The sequence below is a fragment of the Pangasianodon hypophthalmus genome, chromosome 4 (genome assembly GCF_027358585.1).
Source record: "Pangasianodon hypophthalmus isolate fPanHyp1 chromosome 4, fPanHyp1.pri, whole genome shotgun sequence".
NCBI classification, from domain to species: Eukaryota; Metazoa; Chordata; class Actinopteri; order Siluriformes; family Pangasiidae; genus Pangasianodon; species Pangasianodon hypophthalmus.
Genome location: NC_069713.1, coordinates 22,172,851 through 22,188,160, shown reverse-complemented (window position 1 = coordinate 22,188,160; position 15,310 = coordinate 22,172,851). Strand labels below are relative to the sequence as shown.

Here is a 15,310-nt window from a genome sequence, read left to right as displayed (position 1 = left end):
GCGGACTTTACTGTAAACCATGTGACTCAACAACTGAGGCTAAGCACCAAACCGCATACTACCCTACTAAATAGTGCGCTAAATAGTACACGAGCTGTGGTGGAGCACTACTCTATTTAGTACTGTAGTGTGTGGAGTTGGAATAGTCTAAAGAGCTGTACAGTCACGCGACCAGCACTCAGGTGAACAGGGTTATTTCTCAAAACAATATTTTTCCACAATTAATCTTTCATTTGCGCATATTCTGTATTTCAATACAGTATTTTTGTATTGAAAATTTATTCAAAAATGTACATTTATCCATGCAAATGACACCACGTCTGTTTAAATAGGTATAATAATAAAAAATCAGGAATTTAGGATGAGGTTAGAATTAAAATCTTTATTTCATTGTGCACACACTCCTCAGTGAGATAATTTTACAGAACAGTTTGATCAGATCATTTCTTTATTGCTTAACTACTGTGTGTGTGTGTGTGAGAGAGAGAGAGAGAGAGAGAGAGAGAGAGAGAGAGAGAGAGATTTTACAGTATAAAATCTAAAATCCAGCAGTTTTGGGAAGTTCTTCTGTAAAATTGTTCTGTAAAATCCCCATAATAAAGTCATGAATGCAGGTCATCTAGAAACTAAGATTTTTGGTTCTAAATATAGAAAAAAAATATTTTGAGGATAAAAAAAATACAATGTGATTTCATGTGTTTCCACTCTAGCTGCGTGGTTTATAATGTTTATAAAGAAAAGTTTATAAAGAAAATTGACGTGTATATCATAATGACAAATGACTAGATTTGGATCCCTAAGGAGGAAACCAAAGGTGCAGGATGACACTTTATATTGGGATTATAAATCATTACTCTTCTACAACTGGGCTGTATACTATAAAGTCAAAGAGTACTATTTGTGTTGAAAAGATGTTCAGTAGAAGCAAAAAGTGTTTAACAATCCTGGGATAAGCACAGGACAGGCAACTAGAAAATTTTCATAAGAAGCTGGTTATATTGTATAGCAGAACATTACACAAGTGTTTTTAATATTTATGTACCTCTGTGTCAGTCTTTCTCTCTGCTAGGAAAAAACATTTTAGAGATCCATGCTTGTTGGTCATGTGTAGTTCTTCTGCTGTGTTCATACACTGGGTAATTCCTATATATTTCTACTACAGCTTCTGTGGCTGTGTCTCTCTTTACTGTCTCTCTCTTTTTTTGTTCCTATCAGGATAGGTGTTTCTTAGCATATAGTGTATGTACACACAGGTTTCCTTACCACTTATCTGCCACCAGTTATCCAGTCCATCCTTATAAAGATATCATAACTGCTCAAGGCAGTCATTCAGACACATACACTTGCATAATATACAGTACCTACTTCAACTGATCTATTTAGAAATGTAAGGAAATCTGTCACATCAGTTTTTCACATTCATTTTAAAACAGAATAATTTCAAATAAATGTATTTTCACATTCACTCAACACAAATACTATTCTCCATCAATCAATGTTTTTTTTTTTTAAATAATGTATTAATCAATGAATGCAATGAAAGTTGTTTTACTCATGCATTTATATACCTATTACAAACTGGGATTCTCCTCTTCCATAGTGAAATGTACTTAACAGAGACTTGGGACAGTGCACTTTAACACCTCACACCACTCGAGCACACGTGCACAGGCACAACGAAAATCTGTCTCCAGCTAAATATTAAAGTTCCTTTGCTTTCAATCTGATTAAACTTGTTGGTTATCATTGATACTGTCTGAGACAAACTCCTAGCCATTAATATCTAAATATCTAGGTTATCTTTTACTCTAATTCACTCAGTCCTTCACTAGCCCTCATGCATCTGCTGATGCCTCAGGCCCTGGATCAGGGAGAGGCGTAGTTTCTGCTCCAGGTGTAACAGGTGTCGATGTGGGGGTGGGCTCATGTGACTCCGCCTCTCCAATAGGGAGTTTCAGAATAACAGACTCTGCATGAAACAGCACTGGTTAGAAATCTACCCCGTGACAGATTAATATGTGTTCGTGGCTCTTTTAACTATGTATAGATAATGTTGTACATATGAACTGTGTATATAATTAAGGACTTTGACATCTTACCTTTCCTCTTAATCACTTTCTTTTTCTCCCTCTTTTTCTCTTCTGTTGTCTTCTTCTTGGGTTTCTCCTCTGATGGGCTAGTTGATGCCAGAGAGAGAGGTGTTGTGGAAGCAGGCTTTGGAAGTGGAGGAGTAGATGTGGCTGGTTTTGATTCATTTGGTGTTGGAGGCTTAGATAAACAAGCTGTGGGTCCAATCATCACATTGCCATGTTCATCAGTCAGGTATGAAACCACACCCAGATCACCCATGTTCTCTGTGACTTCCAACTGGTGAAGTGAGGACACAAGTAAGTGGCATTAGAAATATACTGACTATGGGCCTTGTTTATCAATCTTTTAGTAAAGTTGTAAATGTTTGCATAAGGCAAACCAAACTAAAATTTTCCACCAGATTTACAAAAGTTTCAGAACTGCTGACTTTCTTTGCACATATGCTGATCACCCATAAAGTGCAAAGGTGTTCCTAACAGATCATATACAGGTAGTGATGCCCACAAAGCTCCATAAAAGTTAAAGCATACAGACAGCTGGGAGCATGAAATGAAGGGTTAGGGCAAAGGCTGAAAGGCATAAGTGGAAGTTGTTTTGACTCGAAATGAACGAAAAGGGTAAAGGCTAAAGTGGAAGTTATTTTGACTCATTTCTATGCCAATAAAAAGGTAATAATATATAATATTACTAATAATAAGTGAGCACTTCTGTCAGCTGAGGCATTTGTTTATCTTACAGCATATGGCTATGTGCAGACAGAGCAGCATGTCATCTGGTTATATGGCAGTATTTACTGTATTTTGTCATAATTTAATGATTAGTTTCATTTGGCTTAATGTATAAGTTTGTGTTGGCTCACATTCTTTATTTTTCATATTCTTTCATTAATGCCAATAATTCAAAATGACTGGTTTTCACAAAATGTTCTTGATGGTATCTTAGTCCCTGACCTAGTGAGCTAGCATGAGGATGTGTTTTTGATAGAGACTCCAAAGCTCATCTGTAAGTTGCTCTGGCTAAGGGCATCTGCTAAATTCTGTAAACTTAATAAAAATAAGCAATTTAAACTCGACAGTATATTCAATATACTATAAAAGTGCAGTAATCCATGAAATTTATATGACTTTTTAAGTTGATCAAGTTGAGGTTTACATTAATCAGTCTTCTTATGCATATTGTAAATTTATACACACTCAGGAGCAGGAGTAGGATATGAACATTTTTCTGCAATTACGAGATTTTTATGAATACCAAATTTCTTATGTAAAAGCTTTTAGAAACGATTTACGAATAAATCCTTCTGTATCCAGCTTGATAAATGAGGCCCAATGTTTAGTTTAATATTTACGTCATATATGCTAAGCAGACACTAAATCGTTTACATGTGGGTGACAAAAATGCAAGCCTTAATAAAGCTCGATCTTGAGCTGGGTATTTCTTCAGTGTGTTTAAATGGAATGATCTCAGTGCATACAGAAAGACCCAGTTTGTTCTGTTAAACACATACACTGATCGATATTCTGATAATCTTAGCTAAATATAAGCTGCATTGCAATAATGCTTTTAATGCACTGTTGTTGACTTCCCCTAATGACTTATAAGTGTATATCTCTAACGTCACACAACTGGTCGCTTGCAAGACAAGAGGCCTGAGGTTATTAAATGCATTCTGGGTCTGATTAATGCAAAAGCACCCATTATTCATATTACCTGTGGAATCACCACATTTATCTGAGTAATAAGTATAGCAATCTAAGGAATCCTAACTGATTTAATGAGCTATTTGCTATTTTACTCAAATGGCAAATCTGTTTTCTAGGTGAAATACAGTTGATCTATAAACTTACAAGTGTGGCTTGTAAACAAACAGAAAAGAAACCAAGGACAATTCATACAAAGATCTGAAAGCTGCTCAAGGTTGGGAATATAAGTTACTAAAGAATAGATCACATTCAGAAAAGGAATTGCAACCTTGAAATTTTCTATATTACATCTTTAAAACCTAACACACTATCAGCTCTGTTTCTGTGCCAATCCAGGAATAATCTGCTGGTTAAAGTTGGCGAGTTGATATTTTGATTGGGCTCAAGCTGATTTTTTCTCATCATACATTAATACATCATACCTTAATGCACTTTGCTGATGGATGGAATGGCAAAAAAGAGGGTGTGAGATTTAAAATCCTCAGATGCCTTCCGAAACCCCCCTCTCAGTAGTATTTTCCTGACTTCATGTGAAGCGATTTTAAACCCTGTCCCATTTGTTACACCCTGATTTTGTCTATGTTGATTAAAGTAAGACAGTCATGTTTTAAACAGGGCTTAAAGATGCAGGTGAAATTGACCCAGGTCATTAAATGCTGATCTTCGTAAGATAACTGGAACATGTTAAATCCATGAGAGCTGAATTATTTATTTGCTTACCTTGAATGGTTGCTTTTCACCCTTGCACCTCCTAGAAAATTTTTTATATCATATAACATATGGCAGAAATTTGAGCTTTTTTATGAAAGGAAAGGTTTAATATGTGTTCAAGTCCTATAGCAGTCAACATTATTGCATTAGTAATATAGTTTATGATGTAGATTGTGGATGCACCCCATGAGTTGACTGTTATTCTTCATGTGGCAAAGCAGGATTGGAAAATACTTGAGTAAATACTTGAGTAATAATTTAGTCAAGTATTATTGAAGTTGAACACTTGTATACTTCTTGTGCACTGCATTTTTTTCCTCCTTTTCCATTTTCATTTCGCCATTTTCATTTCAACCTTCAAAGTACTCGTTAAAAATCTAAAATGTCATGAGATTTTTTCTATTTTTCTCTTGCCCAGCTGCTATCGCTTTTTAGAATTTGTTTAAAATCAAATTCGAATCAATGTCAAATGAAACCGTGCACAACTGTGCTAATTTGGCAAAGGCCATTTGCCATCAAATCTAAAGAAGCATGTTGAGGTAAGTTAGCATTAGGTTTGGTAAATTTGCTAGCTAGTTTTGGTGTTAATGCCACCTTAGCATTCATTTTAACAGGGTTGGATTGATAATTATTTAAAAAAAAAAATGATGTCTGCATTGTGAAATTTTTGGCCAGTCAGAAATATTTACTGTTACTGTTGAATATTTTAATATGCTTAAATTTTTCACTTTCACTCAAGTAGATCTTTGTCCCAATGCTTCTACTATTAATTGAGTAGAGTACCCATACTTTTACTCAAGTACAGGTTTTCTGTACTTTTTCCACACCTGGTGGAAAATCATGACAAATTTTAAATAAGATTGGTTGACCTTTTTTAAATGTACTAATAATATGCTCATTGCCTGTATTTTCTGTAGTATATTATATATAATGTTGAGAAGTGGTAGAAAGTGTCTTTTCAAAGTCATCTGTAACATATTTTGAAAGCCATGATATTTTAAAATGTAAAATGTCTTGATATGGTGGTTCCAAAAATGAGTCATTAGACAAAAGAAAAGGAAGAGAAGTGGCTAAATTTTTATCCTAATCAAAATTAGTTACAATATTGAAGCAAAATATACCATCACATAGCTGAATTTCAAATTTCTTATTCTGGGTATTTGTGTGTGTGTGTGTGTGTGTGTGTGTGTGTAAGTTAGCATGAGAATGTGTGTTTGAGAGAGTGACTGTATGGAGTTGATAAAGCTCTTCTCAGGTATCCATGGGAACTTCATCCACAGCAGGTACAGGAGCATGAGTGAGGGATGAAAGTGAAGTGGAGGGATTGGAGAAGTGGAGGAGAGCAAAGTGAATGAGAGACACAGAGAGGGAAGTGAGGGAATATGTACTCTGTTTATTGGAAACAGGACAGTGACGTCAACATCTTGGAGTGACATAAGAAGTGGTGCCAAAACATTAACACAGTGATACGTGATATCACAATTTCTACGCAGTGTCCAGGAAAAGGTGCAGTTTGTGATGCAGACTCGGGAAATGATGTTATATCCACTCAAACGTGACAGGATGTGTAGCCATAATTAACATGCAGTGATTTATTAATGACAAGACACATCAGTGGCATATGATAGAAATATTCCTATCTAAATGCAACATATCAGATATTCAGAGAGCTCACTTTCTCTTCATACCTAAGCTTTCAGTGTTGCAGGTCTTTTACAATAAAGCAATTCACACACAACATAATAATAAGCTAAAACTAAAGTGCTGCTCTAGTCCTGAGTTAGATCACACAATAGATAAGATTTTTGAGACAGAAGTTCAGTGATGCCACTAGGAAAGGTTCCCGATTCAGTCATTGAGGGCACTTCATGGTAATTAGCTGTAGAATCCTGACTGTGGGAACCTCTGAATACTGAATACTGATTAAAGGAACTTCGGCCATACGGCATGACTTTACTAAGCACTATTAACCCTATACATATAATAAAGCATTATAAAGCACTGATTACAGTTTTTCTATGTGTCATTCTGGGATACTAACATGGTGGTTTGGGGAAACGATTGGACCAACAGTTTTTCATTTTCAACCTATAAAATATTTTAGCACCATTCTGTATCACTCTTCAAAGTGAAAATACCCCTAGACAGTTGACTACCCGGCTGTAATGGAGGCTTTTTCTATGCTTGGTAATATAATGTTAAAATATTATAATTCACTTTTAAGAAGGCATTTATTAACTGGTTCTGTTATAACCTTTCTGTCTCAACCTTTGTACATATTTACTTGCTTTTTATTGCAATCCCAGTTATGTTGTTGTTTTCTACTTTTTCTTGACAGGCACCTCGTCAGGGATGAAGACACTTACGGTGAAGTCGCCGCTCTCTGTGCCGTACTTGTTCTTCACCAAGATGCTGTATTTTCCTGAGTCAGTTGTGTTCACGCTGGTGATGGTGAAGCTGGCAAACTTGCCAGACTCGAACTTGAGGACATAGTGATCATCAGACACCATCTCTCTCTCGTTCTTCAGCCAGGTCACCTCAGGCACGGGGTCTCCCGAGATATTACATGTCAGATTCAGGGCCTGGAGGAGAGATGTCAGGATGCCATTGTTAGTTTTTATGTTTGTCAACAGAAAACCATGGCAAATTTTAGATTTTTAGAATTTACCCAGGCAAAATCAAATATCATAGAAAGTCCTGGAACATATGAACCAGAACAGATTAAATGGCACAGATTCTTCAAGTCTCTGGAAGTGTACTGGAAGGATGAACACTTGTCCAAAAAATATTCCCTCACTTCCTTAGAGGGTGGAGAGTGCTTGTTAGCATGTTGTTCCAAAATCTGCTACTGGTGTTTAAATAGGTTGAGATCTGGTAACTGTGAAGGCCATAGCATATGATTTACATCATTTTCAAATTTATCAAACCATTCAGAGCCACAGGTTTTTTTCTTTATTTCCTTTATCAATTAATATATTATTTTATTGGTAATTATATTAATAATATAATTGCTTAAATAAATAGACACCACCATAAATAAATAGAGTTTGTAAACAAAGATAACCTTGTTCTTTGCCGTTTTAGCTAGCAAATGTTGCTCTGTGATATCTGATTAAAGAACACCAAAGCAGTTCCAAACTGGGGAGAAGGTGTGGGCTCTTTCACCACAATCTCCTCCTCAAACTTGCAGCCATTTTAAGATAGCTGTCTAGTTGGCAAACTCATTTCACAACGCTTGTGGACATCTTCTCCCTTTCTGTCTAGAGACTAAAAGATGCACCACCTAGTGGACAAAAGTAGAAATGTCCAAAGTAGCCACTACAGGACTGGACACAGCAGAATAAATATTTGATACAAACACATTAAACATGATTATCATGACATTATCGTGATGTGAAAAACATGTTTTATTTGCTAAATATTTTATTGTTATATTGTTATGGTCTCTCTCTACAGTAGAGTGTTTCAGAACAGGTTCCATGTAAAACCATTTTAGAAATCTAAAACCATCAAAGAAGTATTTTTTTCTAAGAGTGTATAATGGATAACTTGTAGCTAAATAGATGGACAACATGTTCTGCTGCATGTGCTAGCTGATTTTAGAATAATGACTAATTTTAGAATATTGACTGATTTTACAATAATGTCTAATTTTAGAATAACGGCTGATTTTAGAAAAACGTGAATGTGACATGTAGTTGCATGAGTTTGTACCTTGCCCTCCTGGATGGTTACCACATCAGGCAGACCTCCTGCCACACGAGCCCGATCTGAAGAATACAAGAAATACATTAGACATGTGTTCACATCTCAGCAGAGCTCTCTCTCTCTCTCTCTCTCTCTCTCTCTCTCTCTGTGTGTATGTATTTTAGTGCAGGTGTCTTTGCAAGTATATATGTACTTACTTCGTTCTGCAATGGCAGCAGCTCTGTAAGCATACGAGACAGTTACAGGAGAAAGAGGAAAGTAAAATAGGTGAATCAATTACATATCCACATTATAGTAAATTAAACAGTTACAGGACATATTGATTGACTTACTTCAGTCTCTGGAATTCTGCATAAGCATCATCATATGCTATAATTATGAAAACAGAAAAAAATGACATTGTAAATTAAGTGTACTGTGGTTCATCAAAAAGATTATAGTGTAGTATAATAGCGTGTGTGTGTGTGTGTGTGCATGTGGTTACCTTGTCCAGCCAGCTCTATTGTCCTCTTCAGTCCTCCTTTCCCATCAGAGAACTCGATGGCATACTTGCCCTTGTCTTTCTCTGTTGGTTCACTGATCTGCAGCCACAACTGCTCACCCACCACACCACTCTTAATTCGATCAGTAAAGGCAATGGCAGACTCCCTACATGAGAAAGTGCGTTAATACCCATATTCAGACACTGTGCACTGTACTGACTACAGTATGTCAGCAGACACACAAAAACCATTACTTCTTCTGTCTTTTTTCTGATGTTCATAAACAGACATACACAGGAACCTGCCTAAAACACCACACACACACACACACATACTTGTGCTGCCAAGTGACGAGCAGGTCTTCATTATAATAGCTGACGAATGTGTAGAGGCGGATGCCCTCCTCGGTGCTCTGGATCTTCAGTGGAGTGGACGAGTTTGCTGAACAATCACAAACCATATGGTTTAGGTGAACACAAGAAGTTGAGGAGTGATCAGTAAATCAGAAGTGTGTAATTGATTGTAAGTCTTAATGTGTGGTTGTGTAGAAACCAAGCCAGTGGTATTTCATTTTTAGAGTTCATTACTCATTCTGACAATATAACAACGATTTTACTGTAATGTTCATACCATTTATGAAACATATCTTACTTTAGATAATAATACAGCTAATAATTCATTAGCTGTTTTCAGTTGTTTCAACTGGTCTAACCCTCAATCCAAGTACATTATAAAACACTTAATGTCATTAGTTCCATTAATAAGGAATAAACACTCTCACCAATAACACTGAAAACTTGGTTCATCAGATCCTTGAATCCTGGAAATGAGAGTCAAGAAATTCTCTGATTACATCCTTTACATCACAATGACATTGAGCCACAGTGAGAGAAAGAGATGCATATATTTATAAAGAAAGACCAAGTCACCTTGGTCAGTCAGGTTAAGAGTGGATTTGTCTTGGCCTCTGTCATCCTTTACAATCACCTCATACACACCCGCATCCTTCTTAGAGATCTATAAAACACACACACACACACACACACACACAAACACACACACAAACACACACACACACACACACACACACACACACATACAGAGTAACTTTACAGACTGAAATATGTACCCACTTCCCAAGGAATATGGATCTAGCTAAACACAAAGAAAAATAAAACACAAAAAGACAATGAAAATGCAGGTAATAAAGCAAGGCAGAAAGTCTCAGTGACTGAGAAAGACAGAGATATAATGGAAGGGAAAAATAAACTGAACCGTTCATTGAGTAGTATTAATACTATTACAGAAGAGAATTAGATACTGACTATGAAAATGTATAGTTTGATAGTCATCTGACAGTCAGAAACTGAAATATGATAGCAAACAAGCTGGAACATAGAACACTGGAACACTTATTATTTATCACTGATCTGTACATTGAGCTTGTCCAGATAACATCATTTTTCAAAGGGTTGTTATTGCTGTGTATCACATGTAAATTTACACAGATTCATAACCACAGTGACAAACAAAATAAGCAACAAAGCATCAGATTTAGCAGAATACTGTTAAATGCCTATAATGAATGCTCTATTATTATTATTATTATTATTATTATTATTATTATTATGTTTCTCCCTTAGTAAAAGACTGTACAGAGATAAAACAAAATTGATTTCAAGATTCTCCCACTTAAAGGATGTATTCAGGATTCATAATTCAGTTAAAACCATGGAATCATTTATTAAAAACATGGAATTAATCAACAAATAGGATTTCTAAAAGTTTCTCACCTTAGTAATGTCCAGCGTCAGCACTCCCTCAGAGAAGTCCAGTTTCTCACTGGCCTTTATCTCTCTTCCATCCTTATACCACAATGCTGCAGAGTCCTTCTTCATGTTACCCACCTTGAAACACACACAAACATAATCAGAATAGTTTCATACATGGAAATGTGCTGAACTGAACAGAACAGAATTAATCACTCACTTTGCACTTCAGTCTCACAATGCACTCGGGTGTGACCTCGTAACTTAGATACTCCACAAAATGAGGACCTGCAAGGGAAACACATGAGTGATTAAACACACATTTAAACAGACACAATATGAATGCCAGAGTATGGTATCAGAGTACAAATTGAAGTTATGTTTTGTTTCCTATCCTGCCATGTGCATGGTTTTTCCTGTCTTAAAAAAAACACTTGCCTGCTTAAAACTGGAATTAAAGCAGGTGTGCTCATAGCTAAATATCAGTGACAGCACTGAAAACACCACAAAAAATCAAATACCAGTGCTTTGAAAGATTTATTAACCAACTTCATATCATACCATCAGTGTACACTCTCAAGGGTTCTTCTCTTGTCCCTTTGAAGGAACCGTTAAAGCTTCTAAAACCCTACAACAGAGTGTTTCCCTGTCAGAAAAGGTTCAAAGTATCATCCTTTTAGGAAGCTATGAACCCTTAACTATACGAAGAACCATTAAAGAAACTTTGAAGATCTTTTTTTTTGTTTTGTTTTTTTATAAAAATGTGTATTGAGAATCTATCACCTCTTGTTCATATTTTTCTAATTGAAGGCTCTTGACTTTAAACTGATCAAACATCACTTTGTGATTTTTAGATAATGTCAAATTGATCAGGGTAATTTTCAGGACATCCCAGTTGTGTGTTCTCCACTGCTACTTGTGCTCAAGCTAGAAAATTATTGTGCAACACCACTGCCACATATTCTCCTGTTTCCTACTATTATACATACCATCAATTGTATGTTTAATTTATCATGATTTTAATCTTGACTTGCCTGTAATAAGTTGTATTTATTACTGTCTTGCCCATTCTTGCTAGCTTGAATGAAAAAACTCCTGTCGTGTGCTGATCCACAGGATTATTTTTTCCTGTTCCTTTAGTGAATGTTTACCTTGTTTCCTGTGCCATTCCTTCCTCTGGAACTCAGATTCTTTCTGCAATTGTTTGAAAACTGCAGAAACAGAGACAACAATATGAATTCTGTTTATTTGCTTTATATACTAAAGTGTGTGTGTGTGTGTGTGTGTGTGTGGAATATGGGTTTAGAGAGTGCGTACCATCTCCTATCAGCACCAGGCTGGACTGGTTGGTGGCTTTGCCATCCTGGAGTTGGAAAGTGTACGTTCCTTCATCCTCTTTCCCGAGTGACTCCATAAACATCTCAATGATACCAGTATTTTTATCAAAGTTCATCTTATATTTCTGAAACAGACAATTAGACACTCTTAAATACCAAGAGTGCCTCTGTAGCGCTGTTTAAAAAATCAACCTGATTACCTTAACCCAATAAATCAATCTGATGTCCTTTCTATGAGAAAAAATACAAACATCTCCTGTGAATCACATTGTGTGTGCATGAATATCTGCTCACCTCTCCCTGAGAGATCATGTTGTCATTGAAAACATATTCAACTTTGCCGTTAGCAGAAATCTTCTCAGCCTGGAGCCAGAAGCGAACCCTACCCTTCTCTAACAACTGCACAGCTAACTCTGATTTCAGAGGAATAACTGCAGAGAAAATGGAAAGAGAAAGTGCACAGATGAGAAGTGGGAAACTAAGAAACCAGGTTGGATTTTGCAAGTTTACAGCTGGATTTTTGATAATTATGCATATAATCTCATTGTGAAATGACCAGACATATACACTATACATAAAGGACTTAAATCTAATGTGGCCTTGCCATGAAGAAAATTTAATGAGGTGCCTGGATAACATGATCTTCTGAAAAATAGGCAGTTATGCAGTTGTGTTGTAAGAGGAGTCTACAGAATGAAGGCCAGTACTCACTGGGGAATTTGTGGTCATGACTGATCTTCAGCAGCTCCTTCAGGCCTGTCAAAACATATGACCACAATCTCAGTTCCAGCTCAACCCTCATAATATTGGAAGAAATAGTATTATAGCAGGTTAAATCAATAGTTAGAGGTCAAAATATTTCTCCCTAAATTTCAAACTTACCTCAAATGTAATTAATGAACCAAGACATGCTGAAATCATCATTTGATTAAATGGCATTATTTAACCAAGCAATATCTTTTGCACAAATTATTATTGTTAATTGTTTTCAGGTGTTTCAGATGTACTATTTTTTATTTTTAGAAACAACAGAATGCGGCAGTGTCAGAAACCACATAATCCAATCTCTTCTGCAATTTTTTTAACCAATTGTGAAAATGCTTTACATGGACTCTTGATATTAACATATTCAGCTTTATGGCACCATTGCATAACATAAATGCCAAACAAAATGGCCACCAAATTCTGCTTCTTGGTTAAATACATTTGAAGAAATTTGGATACCCATTTAATTAGTTCATTTAAAACACAGGATTGTAGGTTTAAATATTGTACACAGGTTAACAGGTCAACATACCCTCCTCAGTCAAGGTGTAGCTGGCAGAGGCTCCATCAGTGTGTGTAACAGCACAGGAGTAGATGCCCAGGTCATCCTCAGAAGGACAGTTAAAGATAGCTTTGGACCTGCAGAAGTCAGATTAAGGTCTTTTTTTTGTTTTTACTGAGAACTAGGTAAAGAATATAAAGTCATAGGCTGCTTTACACACTTTAAGCAGATTTAAGGACATATACTGATATCTGGGGTCGGTGTCAGTATCCTGTATTTGCTTCTACGTTATTGTATCCTTTTTTAAATATGTTTATAAATTTCTTGATATTTTTTATAGCTGTTCTATTTTATATTTGTGTACTTTTGTTCCCTAGTTAAAAAGTTAAAAAGCTTGCTAACAGTGCAAAGAATTAATGTTTTGATAAGGTGAATGGGATGATTGCGGCTTTTTTTTTTTAAATCATTTTTTTTTACACAAAGCGTAAGAAGTGTTCAAACAGTGATTTTACATCACTTTGACTAAACGTCAATTGACTTGAAGTACTTTAAAGCTACTTCATTTAATCCCAATTTTTAATAAAAATACATTATATTAATTGTGTAATAATATACCAATATTTCAGCTAGAAAGGTGACTAAAATACCTGCACACACACTTACTTGTTGCCCTTGGTCTCCATGGTCATACGCTTAGTGTCTTTCATCTCCTCATAGTTCTTGGACCAGATGAACTTGGATTCACCAGTGAGATTATGACATTCGAAGTTCAGGGAAATGACGCCTTCATCATCAACATCTACAACCAACTCCATAGTGCCTAAGAATGAGAAAGCAACCTGTTTTGCTTTGTGTTTGATTTTCATCTTTATCTTGTTTTGTTTGATATATTGTTATTTCATCCTACTTAGCATGTTGGGTCTTCTAAATTTACCAGGGTTTCTTCAGTAGTAGAACACAACCAGATCACAAAGTTTAACTCCTTGCTTTTGTTCTGTTGCTTGGCTTTCTTGTTACATTATACTAATAATCATATTTGGTCTAGCATCTAATTACATGTTCACAGATCATTTTGAGGCCCAAACAAAGATACTTCCTCTTGTACCTGGTTTAGTCTCAGCCAACACTGGCTCTGTTTCTTCAGATGCTTTTCCCACACCAGCCTTGTTCTGAGCCCGTACACGGAAAACATATGACACTCCCTCTTTCAGATCTTTAATCTGGAAACAGTAAGTGAAACCATCAGTCAATTTGTTCTTATTCACACTGTTTACACCAGGGATTCCCAAGCTATGGGATCGTGAGAGTTGTTCACCATCTCCTCTTGTTTTGTTCATTTATTATACAAATTAATATTAGAAATATTGAAAATGGATGTTGTATGCTAATATTTTAAAATGTTACTGGGAGTAACAGTCAGACAAGCCACACGGGTATATGTTATTCCAGTCTTTTCACGATCCTGACACACAGCATTAGCGTAGTTCATCTTCCTCTGCTAAACAATGCTTTTCTCTCAAATTGCATACTTATGTACTACTCTTTTTTGAGTTTTTGATGAGATGAAGCCCATGATAACAATCACAACGATGGCAGAAAGTTTTAAAGAGAACTAGAGCTTGTCAGTCTCTTTAACATTATTGTGGATGAAACTGCTGAACATTTTACAGTTAACATGGAAACCAGATGTTTTTGGCTCATGACATGCCATCTAGTGGACGTCATTTTTAAATCGTGCAGGTGTACAAAGGTTAAGCAGAGAGTGTGTGACCAATGCCCCTTACGCTGCCATTGCTTCTGCATGCACACGCAAAATCTTGCTCCAAGTATAAACCAGGCTCTTATGCTTCGCGTTGGACTATATCACACCACCCTGCCCTGGATTATTTCCCTATAACAACAAAACACTTCCCGCTAGGCTGGTAAGTAACTACAAGGAATACTCCTTTGCTTTTTAGTCAATTACCTTACAAATACATATATTACTGACATAATAAAATGTGCAAATATTACAGTAGTGTTATATGATAGATCTGGCATTTACAAAGGCTTGGGGTTGCAGAAAATTCATAATGTCCATTTGGGGTCATTTGCCGAAAGAATTTTAGGAATCCCTTACACTCATTACACACACATACTGTATTTAAAACACACTGTATTTAAAATTACATTTTTATCTCTTATTTAAAACTAATAATACTTCAGTTAACACTGACATCTCAAACATCTAGCACACACAGAC

General features: G+C 36.0%; 1 protein-coding gene across 6 annotated transcripts in view; it reads right to left on the bottom strand.

The window, feature by feature from the left end:
* Window positions 1-362: 362 nt before the first annotated feature.
* myom1b (myomesin 1b) overlaps window positions 363-15,310 on the bottom strand; it is a 38,822-nt gene continuing 23,874 nt past the window's right edge. For 4 of the 6 annotated variants that reach the window (XM_053233728.1, XM_026936687.3, XM_026936688.3 and 1 more), the window contains 19 exons: window positions 14,174-14,288; window positions 13,732-13,888; window positions 13,099-13,205; window positions 12,513-12,557; window positions 12,096-12,232; window positions 11,782-11,926; window positions 11,616-11,675; window positions 10,685-10,752; window positions 10,489-10,602; window positions 9,625-9,712; window positions 9,477-9,515; window positions 9,031-9,136; window positions 8,698-8,861; window positions 8,546-8,582; window positions 8,411-8,433; window positions 8,220-8,275; window positions 6,872-7,087; window positions 2,100-2,367; window positions 363-1,969 (listed from right to left, as the gene is read on the bottom strand). In XM_053233728.1, coding sequence (XP_053089703.1) covers window positions 1,836-1,969; window positions 2,100-2,367; window positions 6,872-7,087; window positions 8,220-8,275; window positions 8,411-8,433; window positions 8,546-8,582; window positions 8,698-8,861; window positions 9,031-9,136; window positions 9,477-9,515; window positions 9,625-9,712; window positions 10,489-10,602; window positions 10,685-10,752; window positions 11,616-11,675; window positions 11,782-11,926; window positions 12,096-12,232; window positions 12,513-12,557; window positions 13,099-13,205; window positions 13,732-13,888; window positions 14,174-14,288 — 2,079 coding nt within the window. In that variant the 3' untranslated portion in view covers window positions 363-1,835. Of the gene's footprint in view, window positions 1,970-2,099; window positions 2,368-5,878; window positions 7,088-8,219; window positions 8,276-8,410; window positions 8,434-8,545; window positions 8,583-8,697; window positions 8,862-9,030; window positions 9,137-9,476; window positions 9,516-9,624; window positions 9,713-10,488; window positions 10,603-10,684; window positions 10,753-11,615; window positions 11,676-11,781; window positions 11,927-12,095; window positions 12,233-12,512; window positions 12,558-13,098; window positions 13,206-13,731; window positions 13,889-14,173; window positions 14,289-15,310 lie in introns of those variants that run through there. The other 2 variants (XM_053233727.1, XM_026936690.3) reach the window with 1 other exon arrangement.